Source organism: Desmodus rotundus, chromosome 1 (genome assembly GCF_022682495.2).
Source record: "Desmodus rotundus isolate HL8 chromosome 1, HLdesRot8A.1, whole genome shotgun sequence".
Classification (NCBI taxonomy): Eukaryota; Metazoa; Chordata; class Mammalia; order Chiroptera; family Phyllostomidae; genus Desmodus; species Desmodus rotundus.
In genome coordinates this window covers 678013-698531 of record NC_071387.1, presented here as the reverse complement: position 1 = coordinate 698531, position 20519 = coordinate 678013, and the positions used below count along the sequence as shown (strand labels likewise).

At 65.0% G+C, this 20519-nt stretch overlaps 1 protein-coding gene across 5 annotated transcripts in view; it reads right to left on the bottom strand.

Moving 5' to 3' along the window:
• Positions 1-2754: 2754 nt before the first annotated feature.
• EXD3 (exonuclease 3'-5' domain containing 3) overlaps positions 2755-20519 on the bottom strand; it is a 51358-nt gene continuing 33593 nt past the window's right edge. For all 5 annotated transcript variants that reach the window (XM_053918539.1, XM_053918543.1, XM_053918540.1 and 2 more), the window contains 5 exons: positions 17902-17955; positions 17581-17712; positions 5035-5128; positions 3346-3420; positions 2755-3112 (listed from right to left, as the gene is read on the bottom strand). In XM_053918539.1, the coding sequence (XP_053774514.1) occupies positions 2799-3112; positions 3346-3420; positions 5035-5128; positions 17581-17712; positions 17902-17955 (669 nt within the window). In that variant the 3' untranslated portion in view covers positions 2755-2798. The remainder of the gene's footprint in view (positions 3113-3345; positions 3421-5034; positions 5129-17580; positions 17713-17901; positions 17956-20519) is intronic.

The following is a 20519-nucleotide window of genomic DNA, read 5'->3' as shown; positions in this document are numbered from 1 at the left end:
CCAGAGCTGACTCTGTGCAGCCCAGGCTTCCAACGCACACGTCCTAAGTGTCTGCTGAAGGACACACCTGAAAGGGGGACGTTTGTTCCAGGTGCCTCGGTGGAAGCGGGCGGGAGCTACCCGGGGCTGAGTAGCCTCTTGGTGTGTGCGCATGCGTGTGCTCGAGCGCACGTGCACGCGCGGTGGTTCTCTGGCTCTGAGGGAGGCGCCCGCACCTTGGATCTGGGGGCACAGACCCAACTCTGACTACTGCTTTGGACCCTGTCCTCCTGGGGGGCCAAGGTAGAGGCCAGAGTCTGAGAGAGAGCCTTCTCCCTCCCGGGACCCACTTTCTTGGGAGGCTCAGAGCAGTGGGGGTGGGGCAGGTTGGGGAGCGTTATGGTCCTGGGCTGGGGAGGTCTGGGGGGTTGCATAGGGGAGGACAGCACCAATGTAGGGGGGCTGGCCAGAGCTGGGCTGAGGCCTGCGGCCACCTTAAAGGCGCTGGGCAGGGGAGGGAGGGTGAGCAGGCCTGCGGGCGGGCGGGCGGGCAGGCGGGCAGTGGGGGCGGGGCTTCCAGCTAATTCATTAAAATGTGTCGGGGAGCGTGGGAAAGAGGAGAGGATTTCTTCCCAGCAGCCCAGACACCTGGTAGAAGGGCCGAGCGAGGATACAGATCAAATAACAAACACTCAGCCTGGCCAGCTCGGCCAGGGCCAGTGCGCAGGAAGGACGCCCGGGGCAGGAACTTCGGCAGACAATTGTGGCGGCTCCTGCCCGCCCGGCTGGCTACTCAGGCACCACTTGGCACTGGGGCCACAGCCTGCCCTGTCGGCCTGGGGTCTGACCCCAGCTCTGGGAGGGTCCTAAGGTGGTCCCCAGGCTGAGGCAGGCTCAGGACCTGAGTGACGGTGCGTCAGAGTCAGGGTGGGCTGGCAGCGAGCATCACAGCCCAGGGTTCCTGAACAGTCTGGACAGGAGAGAGCTGGGAGGCACAAGGGCAGGCGTGTCCCCTGGCAGCTGCCCTCTCCTCTTCCTCTGTCACAGAGTAGAAGGGGAGAGTGAGGCTGGGGCTGGGCCTGCTGGGGGATAGAAGGACACATGGCCTCCTATCCCTGAGTCTGTGGTCCCTGGCCTCTCCCCGGCTCCAGCTCTGTCGGTCCAGGGCTGGCTGCAACACCAGGGCTTCGGGTCACAGCAGAGTCTCCAGGAAGCAGCTGTGCTGGGAAGTGGGCCGGGCACCCCCACTGCTTCCTTTAACCCCACTAGGGAAGGAGGGTGGTCAGTCTGCCTCCCCAGGATGGGACAAGGGGCCAGCGGTGCTGCTCCTGGGAACTGTACCCCAGCTGCTGAGGGTCCCTGGTGGGTTCCAGCTTGTCCACTCACCTTGGTACCCCTGCCTGTTGGGCTCAACAATGACAAAGGAGAGCAGGAAGGCCACGGCTACCTGCTCTGCCAGGGGCTTTCCCTCAGTGGTGGAGTGGCGCCCTGGCCCTGCCAGCCCCAGGGCTGCTGGGGGGCTACGTGGGCCAATGCCTGGCACAGGATAGGTGCTTCAAGGGAAAGGAAAGGACGTGGAGTGTGGTGGGACACCTGTGCACCCCTACACAAGCCCCAACTCTGCACATTCCTCAGCTGGAACCCCCATTAGGGCTGCATCCCTTGGGGGCTAAGGGGGCAATGGCCATCCCTGGTGTAGTTAGGAACCGGGGGCAGGGGCTGGCCTGGCATGGCCGGTGCCCACCCTGGGCTTAAGGCCATCACACCTGGACCTGCAGGTGCACCCTGGCCAGGCTGAGGTAGCGGCCCTGCACAAGCCCCCGGCCTCCAACACCCCGAGGCTTCCGCCTGGGCTCCTGGGCCAAATCTGAGCTGGTTTCCGCTCCAGGCAGTGAGGACAGGAAAGGGATGTGAGTGAGGGAGGGGTGCATTCCTGGGGGGTGAGCAGGAGGAGGTGGGCGGGGGCAGAATGCAGTCTGGGACCAGGCCTGCCACTGGCAGGAGCCTCTACCCATGGGCCCCATCCTCGGCACCCCACTCCACCATGCCTGGCACTGGTGCCCTCGGGCCTTCTGTGGGACCAGCCATGGGCCTGAGCCTCAGTTTCCCCCAGAGCGAGAGCAGCAGGTGTGAGGCCAGAGGCGTGACCACACCTGGGCACGGGGCTCTGTCTTGTATCGTGGTTGCTGGCTTCTTCCTCAAGAGGAGGCTGCCCAGCCCTGAGCAGGGTGAGGGGTCAGGGCTGCCCCTCGAAGGCTGGGCTGGGGTTGCTCCCCAGAAAAACCCTTGATCTGGCCTAAGGGGCCCTGCCCCCAGGGTCCCACCATTATGCTCGTTGGAGGCCCCTGGCTGGGGCCAGGGGACCTTCTGGGGGGAAGGCAAAGGGGGTCCTGTCCTGCCTGGCCAGGGGGGCAGCTCTCTGACTGTGAAGGCAGGGAGGGCAGGGTGGAGGGTGTGGCACTTACTGCCACAGCAAAGTGGGTGGGCTGCCTACCGTGTGGTGGCCTGTCCGCCCCCACCCCCTCTACCAGCCTCACCGAGCCCCTGCTGACTTGGGGAGTCGCCTCGGTCCAGCCCTTGGGCCTTTGCTCGGACCTCCTCCTCCACTAGGCGTGCCCTTCCCACCCCCCCATCCGCCTAGTTCCTGGGCACTAGGCAGTCCTCAGCTTGGGGACCAGGGCGCAGCGTCCTGCCCAGGTGGGGACCTTCACCTTTGCCCCACACCTGGGCAGCAGTGAGCGACACGCACGAATGAGTCCACAACCGCAGCCCACACAGGTGGAACCTTTGCCACGTTTATTGTCCTGAAGCCAGGGGCCTCATGAGGGGCCGCTGGGAGGGCTGGGGACTGCGCTGGGCATGTCGGAGTGTCCTGCACTGTCCAGGATCTCGCGGAACTGAGAGGTGATGCGGCCCAGGTGGGAGCCCTCCCAGAAGACCTTGCCGCAGCCTGTGCAGCAGTAGAAGTGCTGAGGGCCCGGCCGCTGCAGCAGGCCCTCCGGGACCCCCGCCAGCTGCAGCTGGGTACCGTTGCCCAGCGTGGCTGGGACGCGAGCATGCAGATCTGCCTCCTCCAGACAGCGGCAAGGGGGGTCATAGGCGCAGCCCCCTGGTATCTCCCCTGGGGCGGAGCCTGGACCAGGGAAGCAGCCACCCTGAGGCCCAGGCTTCCAGCACACTCCTTCCTGGTCCCCCAGGCACCAGACCCTGTACCTCATCCTACCCGGGGTACCCCGGCCCTCTCTTTCCACTGCTCTCTGCCGCTCTCGCCCTCTCCAGCCTTGGGCGCAGGGACCGTCTCCTCAGAGCAGCCCCTCTACTGGGCCAGGACCCAAACCCCATCTTAGGGTGGTGGGGCCCCGGCACCTGGCACCGTGCGTCCTCTGTGGGCAGTCCCACGCCCACCTGGCTTCTGTGTATCCTCGATCTGGACCTCGTCACCTGTCAATCAAGGGCATTAGGGACTCCTGAGGACAGGGCTTGGCAGCCCTAACCTCTCCCCCAACCCCCAGAGGAGAGGGCAAAGGGCAAGGGCCGGAGAAGCTTCCGTGCCAGCCCAGTCCCCTCCCACGGGAACTCACACCTTGGAACGTTCTTGGGACTCAAAGGTCCTTGGGAAACATGTTCTGGATGTGAGATCGGCCGATTAGGGCACTCGGGGGCCTGAGAACGGGCAGCAGGGCGGGGGTGGGTCGGCCCGTCTGTGGCGATGAGCAGATAAGCCAATTGCCAACGGGTCTGTTGCACAACCAGCTAACACCAGGGCGGTGGGCGGGGACCCAGGGGACCGGCTGGGGCTCAGGGTGCAGGGGAGACCCTGGGAGGGCCCCATTCCTACCCCACCCCCACGGAGAGCACAGGGAGCTGGCTAGGCTGCCCGAGGCTGGGGGCCAGTGCGGGGCTGGGGGCGGGGCCACTGAGGAGCCTGTTCCAGCAGGTGGGAGCAGTGGCCTCCTGGGTCCTGCTGACCCTTGTAATTTGTTGGGCAAACATCTCTCTACAGATGGCTGCAGACTGATTGCAGCCTGGGTCTGAATGGAGGGTGCCCCGCCTCAGCCCACTGTGTCCTTGGAGCCCGGCGAGGCCACGACCCCCATCTGGCCTCTCTGCTTCGACCCAGCCTGTCTGACCCCGGCCCTTCCCGGGTGGCTTCCAAGACATGAGACAGCCGGCAGGCGCCCAGGACCAGTGAGGGCCTCTGGGTGGGCGCAGGGCCCAGACAGCCTTCGGAACCCTGGACGACGCTGCCCGCACTGAGAGCTGTCGAGATGGCCCACCTGCTGTGCGTGTGGCCCCTGTTCGGGCCCTGAACCTCAGAGGATGGCGGGAAGGACAGGAGCTGCTGGGTGGGGACATGGGCTTCCTGGAGAGGCACCCCGGCCTCAGGACAACCCTGCCAGAGGGTCCTCAGATACCCTTTATCCACCCCAGCCCTTCCCTGTCCTGAGGAGGCTCCCTGCGTCGCCCTCCATTGGGTCCCCTCTCTCCGGAGAGTGGGAGACACAGGGGTTCCGCCACCCCACCGCACCTGCACAGTCCTAGGGAGCCCTGTGCCCTCCTCTTTCTAGTTTTACAAAAAAGGAACCTGAGGCTGGGTCCCTGGGTAGGACCTGCCCCAGTGGGGGGTGGACACATGGGGCTCAGCCCCCTTCCTGTGGGCCAAGGCTCGGCTGTGTCCCGATCACCGGGTGTCACTTGGGCATGAGCTCGAGAGAGGGCGCATGCACACATGTGTGCATGTGCCAGTGTCCGAGTGTGCCCTGCACCAGGCGGGGCGAGCGGCAGTGGAGTGGGGCCCACTGCAGAGACTGGTGAGCCCCACCCAGAGGGGCCCCGCCTGCCTCAGCTTCCAGGTCCCCTGCGCAGGCAGCAGGTACTGTCTGTGGAGCAGGTACTCCACACAGACAGGGGCCAGGCGCAGCCCTGCCCCCGCCCGCCCGTCTGCCCTGCCCTCATGCAGCCTGCACCCCCTGCAGGGGGGCCCAGGAGCACACATGCCAGTGGGGCTGCCGTCCGCACGCCCAGGCCCACGCCTGGCCCCCAGGGTGCACTCACCTGTGCTGCTGGGGCCTTTCTGGTGGCCGCTGAGCCACATGAGCTGCTGCATCTTGTCCTTGGAAACCTTCAAGTACTGGTTGCAGTTGCAGGCCTGAGGGCAGAGGGTGCTGAGGCCAGGGGAGGCCCCCTCTGTCCCCCACCCCTTCCTCAGCCACATGCTCTTTGCAGCTCTGGGTCTGGCCAGGGTGTTTCACTGAGTGAACGACGCACCCCCCTCCCTGCAGGACCACGAGGGCACCACTTCTGGGATTCCTCCCTGAGTGCAGTGGTGCCTAATGGGCCCCGGGCGGCCTTTTCCAGCTCCTGAGACACTGCAGGGAGTGACCGCGATCCTGGCTGTCCTCTGCAACCCCGGCCTGTAAGGGCACAGCCAGGCCTGGGTGACTCTGGGCTTGCTCAGCAGAGGCGGGGGTGCAAGACCCCTGTGGAAGGGCCGTGGAGAGCACAGGCACACATACCCATGGCTGCCTGGCCCGAGCCAGGGCCCTCTGAGTGTCTGCGTCTGCCCACGCTGCTGCGGGGGCCTGGGCCAGGTCAGTGGGCCATCAGGAGCACGGCCCCCGTGCTGCCGTGCACAGCGCCTTGTCTAGGACACGCGGTGGCCCCTGGGAGCTCAGGTCGGCCCCGCTGGCCTTACGGACTCTGGGGTGTTGACGGGCTGGGAGGTTCACCCTGCCCTCCCAACGCAGCTGTCCCAGGACTGCCCTGTGACGGTCACTGCCTAGCAGGGGTGGGTCTGGACCCCAGAATTCCCTTGGGTGACAGGGCACGCAGGGGCCCAGGAGAATGGGAGAAGTCCGTGCCCACGGAGACCTGGCCCCCAGGCAGGTGTTGGCAGGTTCCTGTGGAGCTGCACACACTGGTCATGGGTCACAGCCTTTCCAGATGTGAGACATGGGACCAGCTTGGGGGCGGGGACAGTGAGCCAAGGGCAGGGCATGTGGGGGGCAGGGGTTCCTAAGCCACAGGAGGGATGGGGCCACCCTCGTGCTGCTGTGATCAGTCCCTGCCCCCCACACCCCATCATGAGCAGGCAGGAGCCCAGCGTGACAGGCTTCTGGGTGCCTGGAGTGGGCCGTGGCCTCAGGCCCAGGAAGTTGCAGGGCGAGTCCTGCCCCCACGTGCCCTTTCCCCGTGGGCCTTCCAACACCTGGAGCTCTACTTTCGGCCTCACCACTGTACCTCCAGCATTGCAGCTTACCAGGGGCTGGGTCCAGGGTGCAGGGTGGCTGGGCCACCCTGCTGGGACAGGCTGGTCCCAAGCAAAACCCTCCCCCACCCCTTGGGGGCCCCCTGCCCCCCCCCACCTCCCGCCTCCACTGGCCTCTGGCACAAAGGGGCTGCCCTGGGTCCCACTCCCCTGGGCCACGAGTGCAGGTGAGGCCCTGACTGCAGGGAGGCCTGCAGGCACTACAGGCCTGGCCCTGCTGCTGCCCTGGGGCACCTGCCACAGGGGCCCCCACGGCCAGGTCCCGGCCACCTGAGGGGAAGTGCCGGCAGGTGTGGTTCGGGAGGGACCTCGCAGCATCAGGAGGGTGGGGTGGGGCCCCGTGAGGGGTCTGTCCTCCTTCCCAGGACCTGGGCCTGGTGTGCACACCGGGGCGCGGCTGCCAGCTCACGCTGAGTCACAGCACACAGACAGACGCCCAGTGCCATCCACAGGGACCCGGCCACACCCTCGGGAACCACCAGGGCTGGTTTTCCCACGGCCGCTGCCCACTGTCACCCGGATGGGTCCTGAGAGGCCCGGCCGCACCCCCACTCCGGGCTGGAAAAGCAGGTTCCTTGCCCGCGGCCCGCCCTCTGCCCTGCCTTTCCCACCTGCAGGAGGGCCCGGCCAGCACCCAGGGCTTCCCTGTCTGCCTCCCGGCCACGCTGTGCCTTTGCATGGCCACCTCTGGAGGGAGGCTATGGCCCTGCCTGTGGGGGGGCTCCCTCTGAGCATTCGCCTGGTCCCGAGCTCAGTGCCATCCCCCCGAGGCCTCCCTCTGACACCGAGGGGCCTCACATTCTGAAGACAGGGAGCTTCTGAGGTGCCAAGTGACCTGCTCAGTCACAGGACCCTCGGCAGTCCAGGACCCCACATCGGGTCCTCCTCCTTCCACGGCCCTCCAGCTGTGCAGGTGACACCTGAGCCTGCCCACTTCCTGGGTGGCCGTGCAGACCCTGGCCTGGGATGCCTGCGGGTCTGGCAGAGACTGGCAAGGACCTGGGGGTCCTGGACGGAGGCCTAGGGTCCTTCCCCCATCTGTGGCACCCCCATTCTGTGAGGGAGCCTGAGGGCAGGGCTGGCCACCGCCTCCAGATCCTGGCTGGGAGGGCGGGGCCAGGTGAGTCGGGCAGGAGGGGCTGGGAAGGCTCCTGGCTCCCAGGTCCCAGGGGTCCGCCTGGTTCCCACGACTCCCGAGGCTGCTGGGAGCCAACGCCTGCCACGCAGCCTGACTCAGGGCAGGCGAGGGACAGCCTTGGGCAGGCGCAGGCGCCTGTAGCACAAGGCTGTTTCCTGGAAGCTGGGCCACCTCCAGGGACTGGTCTTGGGTACTGGTGGGGCCTGGCCAGCAGTCAGGCAGGCCTGTCCTGGCAGTCCATGCTCTGCAGCCCCTGGGCCCCCCGGCTGGCTGCTGCAGCCACCTCCCTGGGAGGGGCCACCGCAGGCCTCGGAACACTCTGAGGCTGAGACTTGGGGGGCCAGAAACTGGAGGGCTTCAAGGGGTCAGTTCCCAGGTGCCGAGGACCACACCTAAGAGCCAGCCTGCTTCCTGGGGACCTGGCTAATGATCCAGGGCTCAGCGAGAGACAAGGTCTGGGTGTCTGTCCAGAACCTCGGCCAGTCTGTGTTCCCAGGTGTCCTGGTCTGTGGGCCCTGGAGGTCTGCTGCACACACACCGAGCAGTGGAGCAGGTGCCCAGGTGGGGGTAGGGGTAGGCCTCTCATGGGCAGGCCCCATGGGGCTGAAGACCGAGGTGGATGCGGCTGGGAGGTGGCTGTGGAGCGGCCCTTACACGCTCTCCCCAGAGCCCACAGGGCCTCTCACCACTGGGTGCCGAAAACTGCTAAGGCCTGTGGCCACCTCTAAACCCTGGGGCCTGAGCCAGCCTGAGGGGGGCTGAGACTGAGGGGAGGCTGCAATACGGCTGCTCTGGGGCCCCAGCAGGAGCGGGAGAGACTGCAGTGACCCCAAAGGTGCAGGGCAGCACCTGGCCGGCCCAGGCTGGAGCCTAAGGGGACCCCAGGTGAGGTGCTCTGTCCCCAGAAGGCCCTGGGCACAGTCCAGAGGCTCTGGCCCCACCTGCCAGCGGAGGTGGCCAGGCTGCTCTGGCATCCTGGTCTGAGGGGTTTCCACCCCAGGCTCTGACCCAGTGCCAACTCCCCAGGTGGGGCGGGGGAGTTGGGACCCCTTGCTTCTCAGCAAGGGCAAAGCCACGGAAGCCTGGGCCCTGGTGGCCCCTGCAGCCAGACTCACAGCAGGAGCCAAGCCGTGTGGGGGAGGGGAGGTGTGGTCAACGGGGTCCCTGGGAGCACCCCCTCTGGGGTTTCTGACTCCACAACAGGAGGACTGGCAGAAGAGCTGCGACTTGCTCCGGAGGGGCAAGCCTCCTGGAGCAACTGAGCACAAACGTGCGGGAGAAAAGAAACCACCCCCACCCCCAGCACGGCCGCAGGAGCTTTCTGGCACCTTCTGTGAGCAGAGTCTCAGATACTCGTGTCAGGGAAACATGGGCAGGTAGCAGACTCAGGACTCCAGTGTCCCTGTCCCCAGGGCGACTGTCACCCATTCGGTCCCTGCTGAGCATTACGCCCTCCCGCATCGTCCAGGGTTGCTACCCTGAGAAGTGGCCCCAAGGCCTCTCCCACTGGCTTGCTCACATTGACCCCTAGAGATGCCCCAACAAATGGTGCTGGGTGTGGGGACATGGGGATGGGATGGACACCCTGGCCTGGAGTGTCAGCCCAACACCTTGCTGGACAGGGTGGGACCAGTTGGGAGGAAGCAATGAGGAGGCAAGGCCTGGGTCAGCTCCACACCTCACTCTCCCACGCTGCCCCTGTCCCGGCAGCAACTTGCGGGGCCCTACACCATCTGCTCCCACAGGTGGCGAGGCTCAGGAGCCTCCTCCATGACGACCCCATCACCCAACCTTGCCCACAAAGGCCCGCTGGCCCCAGCACTGGGCGCTGCCCCTCCCCATTGGGTCGATTTCCACTGGAGATGGGCTGGGTGGGGGCAGGAAGACGGCAGCCCCTCTCCAAGATGGGTGGCCTGGCACCATGGGGCGCCACCCCCACCCCACCGGTGGGGCAAGAGGGCCAGGCCCCAGGCCCCCAGGGTGACTCCTCGCTGGTGAGTGTGCACTAGTTGTTCTTCTGTTCCCACGGAGTAGGATTGGGCCCCAGCCCCTGGCCTCGCCCAGGGCCAGAGACCTGGGAGGGTGGCCCTGCAGGGGCCTCCCTTCCAGTGCGCCACGCCCCCAGGCCCAGGAAGGTCTCTTCCCACGGGCCCAGCCCCTCCCCCCAGCCCAGCGCCTTTGTGGGGACAGGACAATGTCTGCACAGCAGAGTGGGGGATGGGCTTCGGGCAACGTCTGCACAGTGCAGGGCCCCTGGGGGGTCGGGGGCCACAGGGCCTGGGGCGCAAGAAGGCTCCAAGAGCGCCAGGTCTGTGCACCCAGTACAGGAGCAGGCACCCGGCAGGAAGGCGTCTCTTGCAAGCGCCCACGGGTGAGCAGTGCGAGGGCTCCCAGCGGCAGAGCAGCTGAGCGTGAGCCTGCGTGTGAGCACAGGCTGGGGACGTGAGCGTGGGCGAGCCTGTGCTTCACGTGTCCCCTGACCGTGTCCTTGTGAGCAGCACCTGGACAGGCGCCTGTGTGTGCCCCACTGGGCGGTGAGGGAGGTGTGTTTGGGGCCTCCACTTCGGGGTGCAAGGAGTCCCAAACAGCCGCCTCTCCAGGCACTTGGGGTGGGGACAATGACATCTGGGGCTTTCCCGGCTGGGCTGGGCTCACAGCTGATGCAGACTTACTAGGCTGGCACCCCCAGTCTGGACCTTGGCCTCACTGGGAGGTGGGGGCCTGGCACCCCTACACTGGACCTTGCTCCACCCCCACTAGGCCCACTTCCTGCCGTGGGGACAGGAGGGCCACCTGGCCTGCCTCAGACTTTCTGGAAGTGGAGCCCCTGGCCGAAACCCCACACACACTCCTGCCAAGTGGCCGGGGGAGGCCGACAGCAGCAGCAGGGCCTCCAGTAGCCACTGCTGGAGAGCCTGTCTGACCCTTCGACTTTAAGGGAGAAGAGGGGCTGGCAGGGGAGGGAAGTCCACCTTAGCTGCCCCAGGCAGAAGGACAGACTCAGAGGGCAGCCACAGCCTGAATGGGCGGCACCCTGGCCAGGGACACTGAGGAGGGGCTGCAGGCCTGCATCCTGGGGAGTGGCTGCAAACGGACACGTAGGCAGGCCTCCCACTTGCCCCCCCCCCAGGAGCTTTGGCCCCCCAGGCCTCTCTCTGACTGCGCCCCCACAGTCCAGGGCCCCTTAGGACCTGGACTAGCAGACACCCAGCCTGCCCTGTGTGGGCTCCCACCCCACCCCTCAGGGAGAGACCTCCTGACTGGACTCTGCCCAGGGCTGCGCTGCAGTGCGGGAAGCAAACGGATCCTGCAAGTCTGAATAACGGGGGATCTACACCCAAGTTCTTGGTCAGTGGGTCTGCGCTTGTGTTTGCTGAGCCCCCCGCCTGCTCCCAGGTTCTGTAGGAACCTCGAGGTCACAGGCCCATCAGGGCATCCCGTCCCCAAGGCAGGCATGTCTGCAATCCGTAGGTTTCTTCATGAGGCGGGATGGGGGTACCACCTGTCCCGAGTTAAATCAAACAGAATCTGGGCCAGAAGATGCCTCTGGCCTCAGGCCCTGGGGGTGGGGGGCAGCTCCACCCGCCTTGGCCCCCTCATTAGGCACCCGGTACCCCTGTGGCCTCTGAGCGCCCCGCCCCAAGCTCAAGGAGCCCGAGAGGCGCCCCCAGGCCGGGGCTCCCGGGCACCCCGGCACAGCGCCGTTCCCAGGCGGGGGAGGGGCGGCTGCCGTGAGAACCCGCCGGCGGCCGGGCCGCGTGGGAAAGCGGGGGCAGGGCGGGCAGAGAGGGCGGGGCGCGCCTGGGAACGGCCCCCGCCCCCGCTGGCCTTTGAAAGGGCCACTCAGGGCGCCGGGCGGAGATTCAAAAGCAAACGGCCGGCTGCCCGCCCGCCCGCCTTCCCGCGCCCTGGCGGGGGTGTGTGTAGGGGGGTGCGGTTGTTGGGATGCGGGGCCGGGGCGGCGGTGGGGTGCTATCGGGGGTCGGAGTGGGAGCCTCTTTCCTCCTAGGGCTGAGAGTGTAGCTGGGGGGCTGGGAGACCCCGTCAGCCCAGGGCCATGGGGGCGGGGGTCGTGGGCGCCAGCCGGGCTGGCCTGCTGGGGAAGTTGGGGGTGCCGGGCTGTTCCTTCCCTCTTACCCAGAGGAGCCCAGCGCTCAGGCAGCAGGTGGCAGGCCCTGAACCCTGGGGTCTGACCCGCCTTAAAGTCTTTGGGGCTGGTCACTGACTCATCTCGGGGCTGCGCTGGGGCCAGGAGACCATCCCTGTCCCCTGTGTTCCCGGTCTGGGGAGGGAAGAACCCCTCTTCCACAGAATAGCTGGGTTCTGAGATCAGGCCCGGGACATGGAGGACTTCCTAGAGGAAACAGCATCCACACCGGGATTTTATGGGCTGGGTGCAGAGGGTGGGGAGCCAGGGTGTGATGGGCGGGGCCCATGCAAGCTGCAGGGGCTGGAGTTGGGGTGGCCGGCTGTGCGGAAGAGGCAGCCTCTGGCTGAGCACAGCAGCAGGGTGGTCCCAGCCCCGCTCCTCCCCGCCTGGGACCCCAGTCAAGCCAAGCATCAGGTTTGCAGAGGGCGGGGGAGCAGTTTCTGCCTGGGCCCAACTCTCCCCACTTTTCTGAGGGACCCCTGCACTGTACCCTTCCCCCTGCCTGCACACCCACCCCAGGGAGGGTGCCGGGCTTGGCTGAGCAAGCCTCGCTCTTCACAGGGCACCCCCCCACCCCCCAGCTGTCAGGGGTCTCACCCCTGGGGCCACCCTGCCCCCCAATTGAGGCCCCACCAGCCAGGCTGCTCCCCCCTCCCCTCCACCCAGTGCCTTGGAAGGGGAGGGGGTGGGGGGGGGAAGGAAGGGGAAGCCCCCCACTGCCCAGCCCTGTCTTACTCTGTGCAGCGGGGGAGAGAGACGGGCGCCCAGGGCCTCCCCATACTGGCCTCCCCGTAGCGCCCTGCCCGACAGGGCACAGACGGAGCCGTCACTGCCTGGCAGACCCTGCTCTGTCACCTTGAGGACCCTCCCCAGGCTGAAAGCCCAGTTGCCCAGCTGCCCAGGGCCTCTTTCACCTGCAGCCAGTCAGACCACACAGCTCTGAGGCCGCTGGGCCTGTCCTGTCCCCTATACCCAGGGCCCAGTGGGCATGGGTGTGCACAGAGGCCTGTGGGCCTGAGCCAGGCCCATGGCCACCAGCCATGCTTTGGGGCTGCAGGTTCCCTGAAGCAAGGAGTGTCCCCCCCACCCCTGCCCCGCTGTGAGATGCCACCCCTGGTGGCGTCTGTAGCTGCTGGGCTCTGAGTTTCACGTGACTGAGCTTGAAGGCTGCGGTTGCCTGCGAACCCCAGCCCCGAGCCTCAGGCTCCCACAGGCTGAGGGGGTGCCTCTGCTCCTGAGCCCTGAGTTGACCCGCCCCCCGCCCCCAGAGGCCTGTGCCCCCGACCATGCACAAGGCAGGCCCTCCTTCTCTGGGCCCCCAGCCCAATTCTAGGCCGCAGCCAGAGCCCTGGGAGCGGCGGGTTCAGAGCTGGCCAGCAGCTCCAGATGGCTCCACGGCCAGGGGCCTCTGGGGACGGACCGTGACAGCAGCCAGTGGAGCATAAGGACTGGAGGACCCCCGTCCTTGGACATGTTCGGGGTTCTGACAGAGCACAGCCTGAGAAGACAGCACAGAGTTGCCCGTGCCTGCTCCCGAAGCCTGTCACCCCTCCCCCGGCCCCCCCCCCCCCCCCTCCCCACCCTGGCTGCCTGGTCTCAGCTGCACCAGCGCCCACCACTGGTCTGGCCCAGGGCTGGGGTCGTGGCCGGGGTGGGGGCGGGGTGCATGTGGACAGGATGACAACCAGTGGGCATGTGAGCCTGAGGTCCTGGCCCCACAGCAGCCTGGGCAGCAGGGAGGCCCCGTCTGGGGCGTCCTCTGAGTGAGCTGTCACCCCTTCTGGAAGAGCATAGGACCTGTGTCCACTCTTATGTCAGCGTCCGCGGTGCAGCTGAGAAGCCTGTCCTGAGGGCCGCAGAATGCTGCTAGTTAGGCTCCTCAGAAGCCCACGGTCAGAACAGATGGGTGCTGACTGCCAGGTCTAGCCCCGCCCCCCAGACACAAGCAGGGAAGGAGAGAGAGTGCGCACCAGGCCGAGGGCTCACAGCCCCCTCCCCAGGAAACCCGTGCAGAGATGCCACTGGAGGCCCCTCGGCCCAGGCTGGTCCCAGGGACAACACAGGAAGTGGACGGGTGGACTGCTGAGCAGCTGTGTCCAGCAGTGGCGGGGCTTTGGCGTGAAGGGAGCGGGTGATGTGCTAGCTCGGCAGAGCCAGGACCCTTCCTGAAGTGGCTGGGGTTGGACCAGGGCCACCAGGGGCCAGGGGTCTCCTGGGCAGTGGGGTCCAGGTCCTCAGTCCCCTAAAGGCCATTGGGTGGGAACTGAGGCTGGGCACTGGCTGAGACCCAGGGCTCTTCTGGGAGGGAAAGCAGGGGGCGCCCACAGGCTGTGGGGAGCCTCATGGGATGCAGTTACCAGTCTGCGCCCCCTGAGCCCTCAGCCCTGGGGGGCTGAGCTGACCTTGCCCATCAGCCATCACCCCAGTCAGCATTCAGAGTCTGAGGCACGCTGAGCCCCAATCCTGCCGGTGTCTGCCTGGTGGCTCCCGTCACCCCTGAGAGTCCCGAAACAGCCCTGGCACCTCTGCATCAGCCAGGGCTCTGACAGTCCTCCCTCAGAGCTCCCGGCCCCCCTCCCACAGCCTTTGTGCCTGTGTGACCCTGGGGGCCTGAGTGTGGGAACTGGGCCGGGGGCCTCGAAGCACAAAGGCCAGGGAGGGGCGGGGTCAGCGCCCCAGCCTCTTCCTGTCTGTCCCTGCGTCTGGGGTGGGCTGTCGGGAGGGAGGCAAGGTCTCCAGGCCCCAGGCACTCCGGCTGCCCCCCAGGTCTAGGCTCTGGGCGTGAGCACTGGGGCACAGCTGCCCTGGAGTCCCCCACACATGCCACATTCTGGGCGCCTGCTTCCAGGAGCCACCCCCTTTCTCCCACTCAGGCCATGGCCCGCTCCCCACCATGTGGAGGGGACCGGAGGGACAGTAAAAATAGATGTTTCGCTGGGGCCACCACGTCAGGGGTTCGTGCGTAGGCTTTTTTTTTTAAACTCAACTTTCTTTGATAAAATATTTTCCCATGGTGGACGGCACTGGGAATGTCCTCTTGGCAGACGCTCCTGAAGGGTCATTCCAGGCCCAGGTCACCAGCTTCAGGGTCCCAACCCGCCCTCCAGGAGGAGACCACTGCCCTTCACCCACCAGCCAGAGGCAGCCGACGGGCTCTGAGCGCTCTGTCCCCACAGCAGGCATCCCAGCGCTGGGGTCCCCATGCCGAGAGCACCTGCCATGGGCTGTGCCAGCGCTGCTCAGGGTCAGGGGCTGGGCACGGGGGAGGCTGAGCTGCAGACCCCGGCCCGGCCCTGACTACCCTCTCCCACCTTCTGTCCCTCCTTCGGTGCCCCTGAGATGCCGGCGCCGAGAGCGGGCGCGCTTGTTCTGGGAACGCCGTGCGCTGAGTGGGTTTTCCCTCTGGGAACGGCACCAAAATAGCAGAAGGAAGGAAAAGAAATGGAAACTCAGCCTGGCGGTGGGAGCTCTCCAGGGAGGCGGCCAACTCCGGCCAGGGCGGGGGACAGTGGAGGCTCTGAGCCAGCGCCAGGCCGCTGGGGTGCAGGGCTGGGCCCTCTCTGGGTCAGTCTGAGGGCACCACTCTGTGCTGGCCAGCGCCCTCTGATGTCCGGATGGGCTTATGAGCCAGCCCAGCCCTCGTGCAGACCAGTGCTCTGCAGCCCCGTGGAGCCAGCCTAGCTGCTGTGCTGAGCCTCAGGCCACCACCTTGGGGCGTCTGGGGGCACCTTTTCTGGGCTTGTCAAGTGGCCATCGGTGGGAGGGCCTCTGGTCCACATGGCTGGCCCTGAGAACAGCATCCCCCCCACCCACACACGCGCACAACACTGGGCCGGGAGTGGGGGTGGCCATGTGCAGGGCTGGCGGTCAGCTGTTCCCAGCTGCTGCTGGGGCTAAGTTGGGGTTCACTGGAATGCCCCACCCAGGGACTCGGGGAACAATGCCCAAATAGGCCCCGTGCGCAGGGGCCACTGCAGCTTGGCTGGGAGGAGCCTCTGCTCTGCAGACGGGGCCCAGCCTCTGGCCGAAGCACCAAGGCCGCCAGTTGGCTGACAAGGCGTGAGCCGGCCCTCCACGTTCCCAGCGTGCTGCTCTGCTCACTGACCGAGGCTCGCAAGTGGAAATAAACCCTGGCCTCTCAGAGACCCCCTTCTCTGCTCACCTGCCCCCATCCACCCTGGCCTTTCAGGGGGCCTCGTGGTGTACACCTGTGGATCCCCCCAAAACACCTGTCTACCACCCGGGGCGGGGGGTCCTGCCCTGGGCACACACAGCCTGCTTTCCTCTGGAGCGGAGCCTTGCTGGGGGCTGCAGGAGAGCTGTGAGTCTTGGTGGCTCCCCAGGTCCTGGGGTCCCCGCTTCCTGACAAAGGCCCACTGGGTGCACTGTCTGGTCTCACACCACGTGCCCCTCCCTGCAGTGCCGGCAGCGGCCAGCCCCTCCCTGGAGCCACACACACAGCTCTCTGCTTGGGACTCACCCCATTCCCACTTGCTGCATGTCCTTTAGTGCTGGCCGGGGCAGCCGCACAGCTGGAGTTGAGCCGCGGACCCCATCTCTGTCCTCCTCCCCGGCTGCCCGAGAGTGGGAGGCACATTCACCACAGACAGGACGGGCTGAGGCAGCTGCATCCCCTCCCCCCTGGCCCCGACCCCGACGCCCAGGGCTCGGTGCCTGACCCGCCCTCCACACTTCCAAGACAGATGCCACGCTGACCCTCCAGTACCACAGGCTCAGCCTAAAACCTTGACATCTGGCTGCACACTAAAATCACGTTCCGTGCCCTCCGACCCTCGCCTGCCACTCAGGTGCCAGCCACCTCTGCCCCCGGCCTCCTGCCTCCCTGCCCTGTGGTGAGGGCACTCCAGATCTGTCCCCTGCCGTCCCATCAGGGCGCACTCTGCCTCCCAGCCTCTGGGCCAGCCCCACGCCCACCCCAGGTGCTGTGTCACAGCCCAAGTCCAGCTTGCCCTGTGGGGGCTGCGGACGGCCCAGCCTCGGCCAGCCTGGCGGATAGCAGGCCGCTCTCCGGCACTCAGTTTCCCAGGTCACCAGTGCGGACTTCCTCCCAGCTCCCCAGCTTCCTGTTTTCTCAAGACAACGCAGCTCTGAAAAGCTCATTATAATGCCCCCCTGCTTCCCGGACGTCCTGGGGTCTTCACAACACTTGCGGGCTCGAGCACAAAGCAGCAGAGACACAGTTCCTGTCCCTCTCCAGCAAGTGTGGCCCAGAGGAAGGGCCTGGAGAGCACTGCCAGCCGCCCCAAGGCCACCACAGTCCCCACAGCGCTGGGCGGACCGGGGGCTTCCCTCTGGCCTGCCTTCCTCACGCTCCACTGGGTGCCTGCCCAGGGTGCTGGTGTAGGAATGAGCCCGCTGGGCCGGCACTGTGGACCCCTCCTTGCTGTGGCCCACAGGGGTCCAGAATGTTCTGGGAGGAGCTACGGCCCAGCCTGCATCACTTCCCCCTCAGCCAAACAGCCCAGGGCCCCGAGAGCTCAGAGAGACACCCAGCCAGCAAGAGGGAGAGGGGAGTGGCCCCCTTCACTGCAGGGCAAGTCAGCACCTGCCACCCTTGGGTCTCGACCCAGCACGCAGCCCCCACCTGTGGGTCTCCTCCCCCAGACCTCTCCAGATGTCAGGGCGGACCCAGGGGCCTCCTGCACTGTTGTCAGCGCCTTTGGAAAGTGGAACCTCACCCCACCCCTGGACACACAGGAATTCAAGGGCTTCTTTTACTCCAGCTAGAACCCCCACAGGAGGCCCCCCTGGGGGCAGGACAGTCGCCAAACCTTAACTCTGAGCTGCACCCCGGGCCGGAACCACCACCACCCGCCTCCAGCCCTCGCCCACCTTGTGTGTGGTGTGGGGGGGGGATGGGGGTGTTGGGGAGGAGAAAGCCCCTCGAGGAGGCAGTGGCCGCGGCTCAGATGGGCAGAAAGGCCAAGGCACACGGCCTCTGCCCTCCAGCCACCTGCCAGGGACGTGCTAAGCTGCCCACCACACAGGTGGCGCCCCGGCAGCCCTGGGGCATGCGGGACCTACCTGGCATCGGCTGAAGATGTCCCTGTGGGTGACGCGCACGTTGAAATGCCTGAGCACTGCCTTAGCCTGATCCCGGGCCTTAAGGGAGCAGTCCACCCAGAGGCAGTTCCCTGCGCCCACCTGGGCCCGGAGCTGCGGAGAGATGCAGGCTCTGAGCCCTGAGACGCCCAGGCCACCCGCCTCCCCCAGCCCTGGGCCAAGGAGCCGCCCCTTGGCCCACCCAGGACACCATTGCTGCTGGGGGAGCCCTGCTGCCCTTGGCCACACAGCCGAGCCTGAGCTGGGGGTGGCCGAGGGGCTGGGTGCCGGCGGGGCCCTCACCTTGTGGTACGGCAGCCCCGAGGTCAGGATGATCCTTCCCTCCTGCCTGGCGACCTGTGCAAGAGGCAAGACCGACCAGTGAGGGGCCCATGGCCTTCCAGGGCTGGGGCTGCCTTTGGCCCCCCGAGTCGTCTCTGCCTGGACCCCAGCAGCCCTCAGGGGCCTGCAGCCTGAATCCTGGCCATGGTCTCATGTGGTCTTAGAATTGTGCAGACATTTTACATAATTACAAACAAAATTAAATTAAAAGATTTTTATTTTTTCTTTCTTCTGCTTTTTAAAAATATTTATGTTAGAGAGAGGGGTCGAGAAGAAGAGAGGGAAAGAAACACCTGATCAGTTGCACAGAAAGAACCCGCAACCCAGGCATGTGCCCCACCAGGGAATCAAACCGGCAACCTTTCGATTTGCAGGCCAGCACTCAATCCACTGAGCCACACTGAGCCAAAATCGTCAGGCAGGGCGATTTTATCTTTATTTTTAGACAGAGGGGAAGAGAGGGAGAGAAACATCAGTGTGTGGTTGCCTCTCGTGCGGCCCCTACTGGGGACCCAGCCGACAACCCAGGCATGTGCCCCTACTGGGAATCGAACCATGGGCCCTTGGGTTTACAGGCCAGCGCTCAATCCACTGAGCCACACCAGCCAGGGCCAAATTAAATTTAAAAAGCAACCTCTAGCCCTGGCTGGCGTGGCTCAGTGGATTGAGCACCAGTCTGCTAACCAAAGGGTTGCCGGTTTGATTCCCAATTGGGGCACACGCCTGGGTTGCGGGCCAGGTCCCCAGTGTGGGGTACAGGAGAGGCAACCACACACTGATTTTTCTCTCCCTCTCTTTCTCCTTCCCTTCCCCTCTCTCTAAAAATAAATAAATAAAATATTAAAAAAAAAAAGACACACAGTGTGTGATTCCGCCGTATGCAGTGCTGAGGAGTCGAATTCACAGGGACAGCGCAGGCCCATGGGTACTGGGGCTGGGTGGGCGGGTGATAGAGCGCGCTTGTGTGGTGTCTAGGATGATGAAAAAATTCTGGACACAGGTACTGCTGATGGCTACACACCACTGTGAATGTACTTAAGCTGCTGAATGATAAACTTAAATATTGTTACGGTGATACATTTTGTTACTTTACCAAAAAAAGGAAGGAAAAAGACACAAAGCAAGTGATTATTTGTAGTGATAATAAATATATACCTACGTGAGGAATAAAACAATTAGAAACAAACACAGCGGAAGTAAACAGGAAAAGCCCGGAGGGAACAGATGAGATCCACAGGAATGACGAAGGACAAGGACAGGGTCTCCAGAGCCACAGCAGACCCCAGAGGACAGCGGGCTGCTTTCGAAGTGCTGCCCACCTGCAGGTACAGACCCCGCAGCACTCTCCGCCTGGGCGAGAGGGAGCGAAAACATGCGGGGGAGGCGGCTGAGGGCGGAGGGAGGCCCTCCAGCTTCTCCGTGTGCAGCCCCACCTGCTGTGGCCACCCACGGCCACACGGCATCCGCACCGGAGGCCGTCGTGCACGGAGACCCAGCAGGGTGTCCACGCCACGGAATTAAAAGCAGTGACAGGCGCGCGGGGAGGCGGTGACAAGCGAGGCTGAGCTGGACCCTGTGCCAAAGTGAGCTTCAGATGCTGTGAAGCCGAGCACACACGTTCTAAGGGGACCCCTGAAAGAACAGAGCTAGCATTCGGAACTTCCAAACAAGGCCGGGGAGGCTAGAAGAACGTAGGGAAGGGGGAAGAGCAGAAAAATTGGGAGAGCGAGAGCCCTGGGGAGGATGGTGCGACTGCGGCCCAGCCCTGTCAGCGGCTGTCAAAGAGGTGGGTGCATGGGGTCAACCAGTGGGAAAGCAGAGACTGTCGGCTGAGACGTTCAGAAAACCCAGCTGGAAGCAGTCAGGGAGAAACACACCTGACGAATGAGATGACGGGAAGGCTGGGGAGGGCGAGGAAATGACACGCAAACACTAATCAGAGAGTGCTGGAGCAGCGGTATGACAGTTCAGTTTAAACAGACTCTCTGGTAAAGAGTTTTCCTGGACCCGAAGAAGTTCGCCTCCTAACGGCACAAGACTTCACTCAACACACAGAGACAGGGGCTCTAAAAACTACGGGTGTGTGCACCTCACCACTGAAGTGTAAGAGACAGCACGCGCTGGCGTGACCACAGAAGTGTGACGACTCCACCGCCACACGCACGGACTCCAGCTGAGCACTCTGACTGAGCCCGGCAGAAAAACTGTCCACCAAGACCCAGGCGACGTGAGCAGCACACTCAGTAAGGTCGATCTACTGAGTGTGAGTGTGTGAGTGTGTGTGCGTGAGTGTGCAAGAGGGAGGCGTGAACGAGCCTGGAGAACACGTATCCTTTTCAAGTGCACAGGGACCATGGTTGGAAAGGACCACCGCTGGCTTCGGGGCCAGATTCACAAACACCCAGTGGGCGGACGCAGACTCCACTCGGCTCCCCGGCTGTACTTCGGTTGGGTTGGAAATCTGCTTTAACTAACTAGGTAACTAAAAAGCTCCCAAACCCCAAAATTTCTGAGGTTAAAACACATCCTTCAGATAAGTAATTATAACAGATGCTAAAAAATTGTTTGCAATAAAAAAA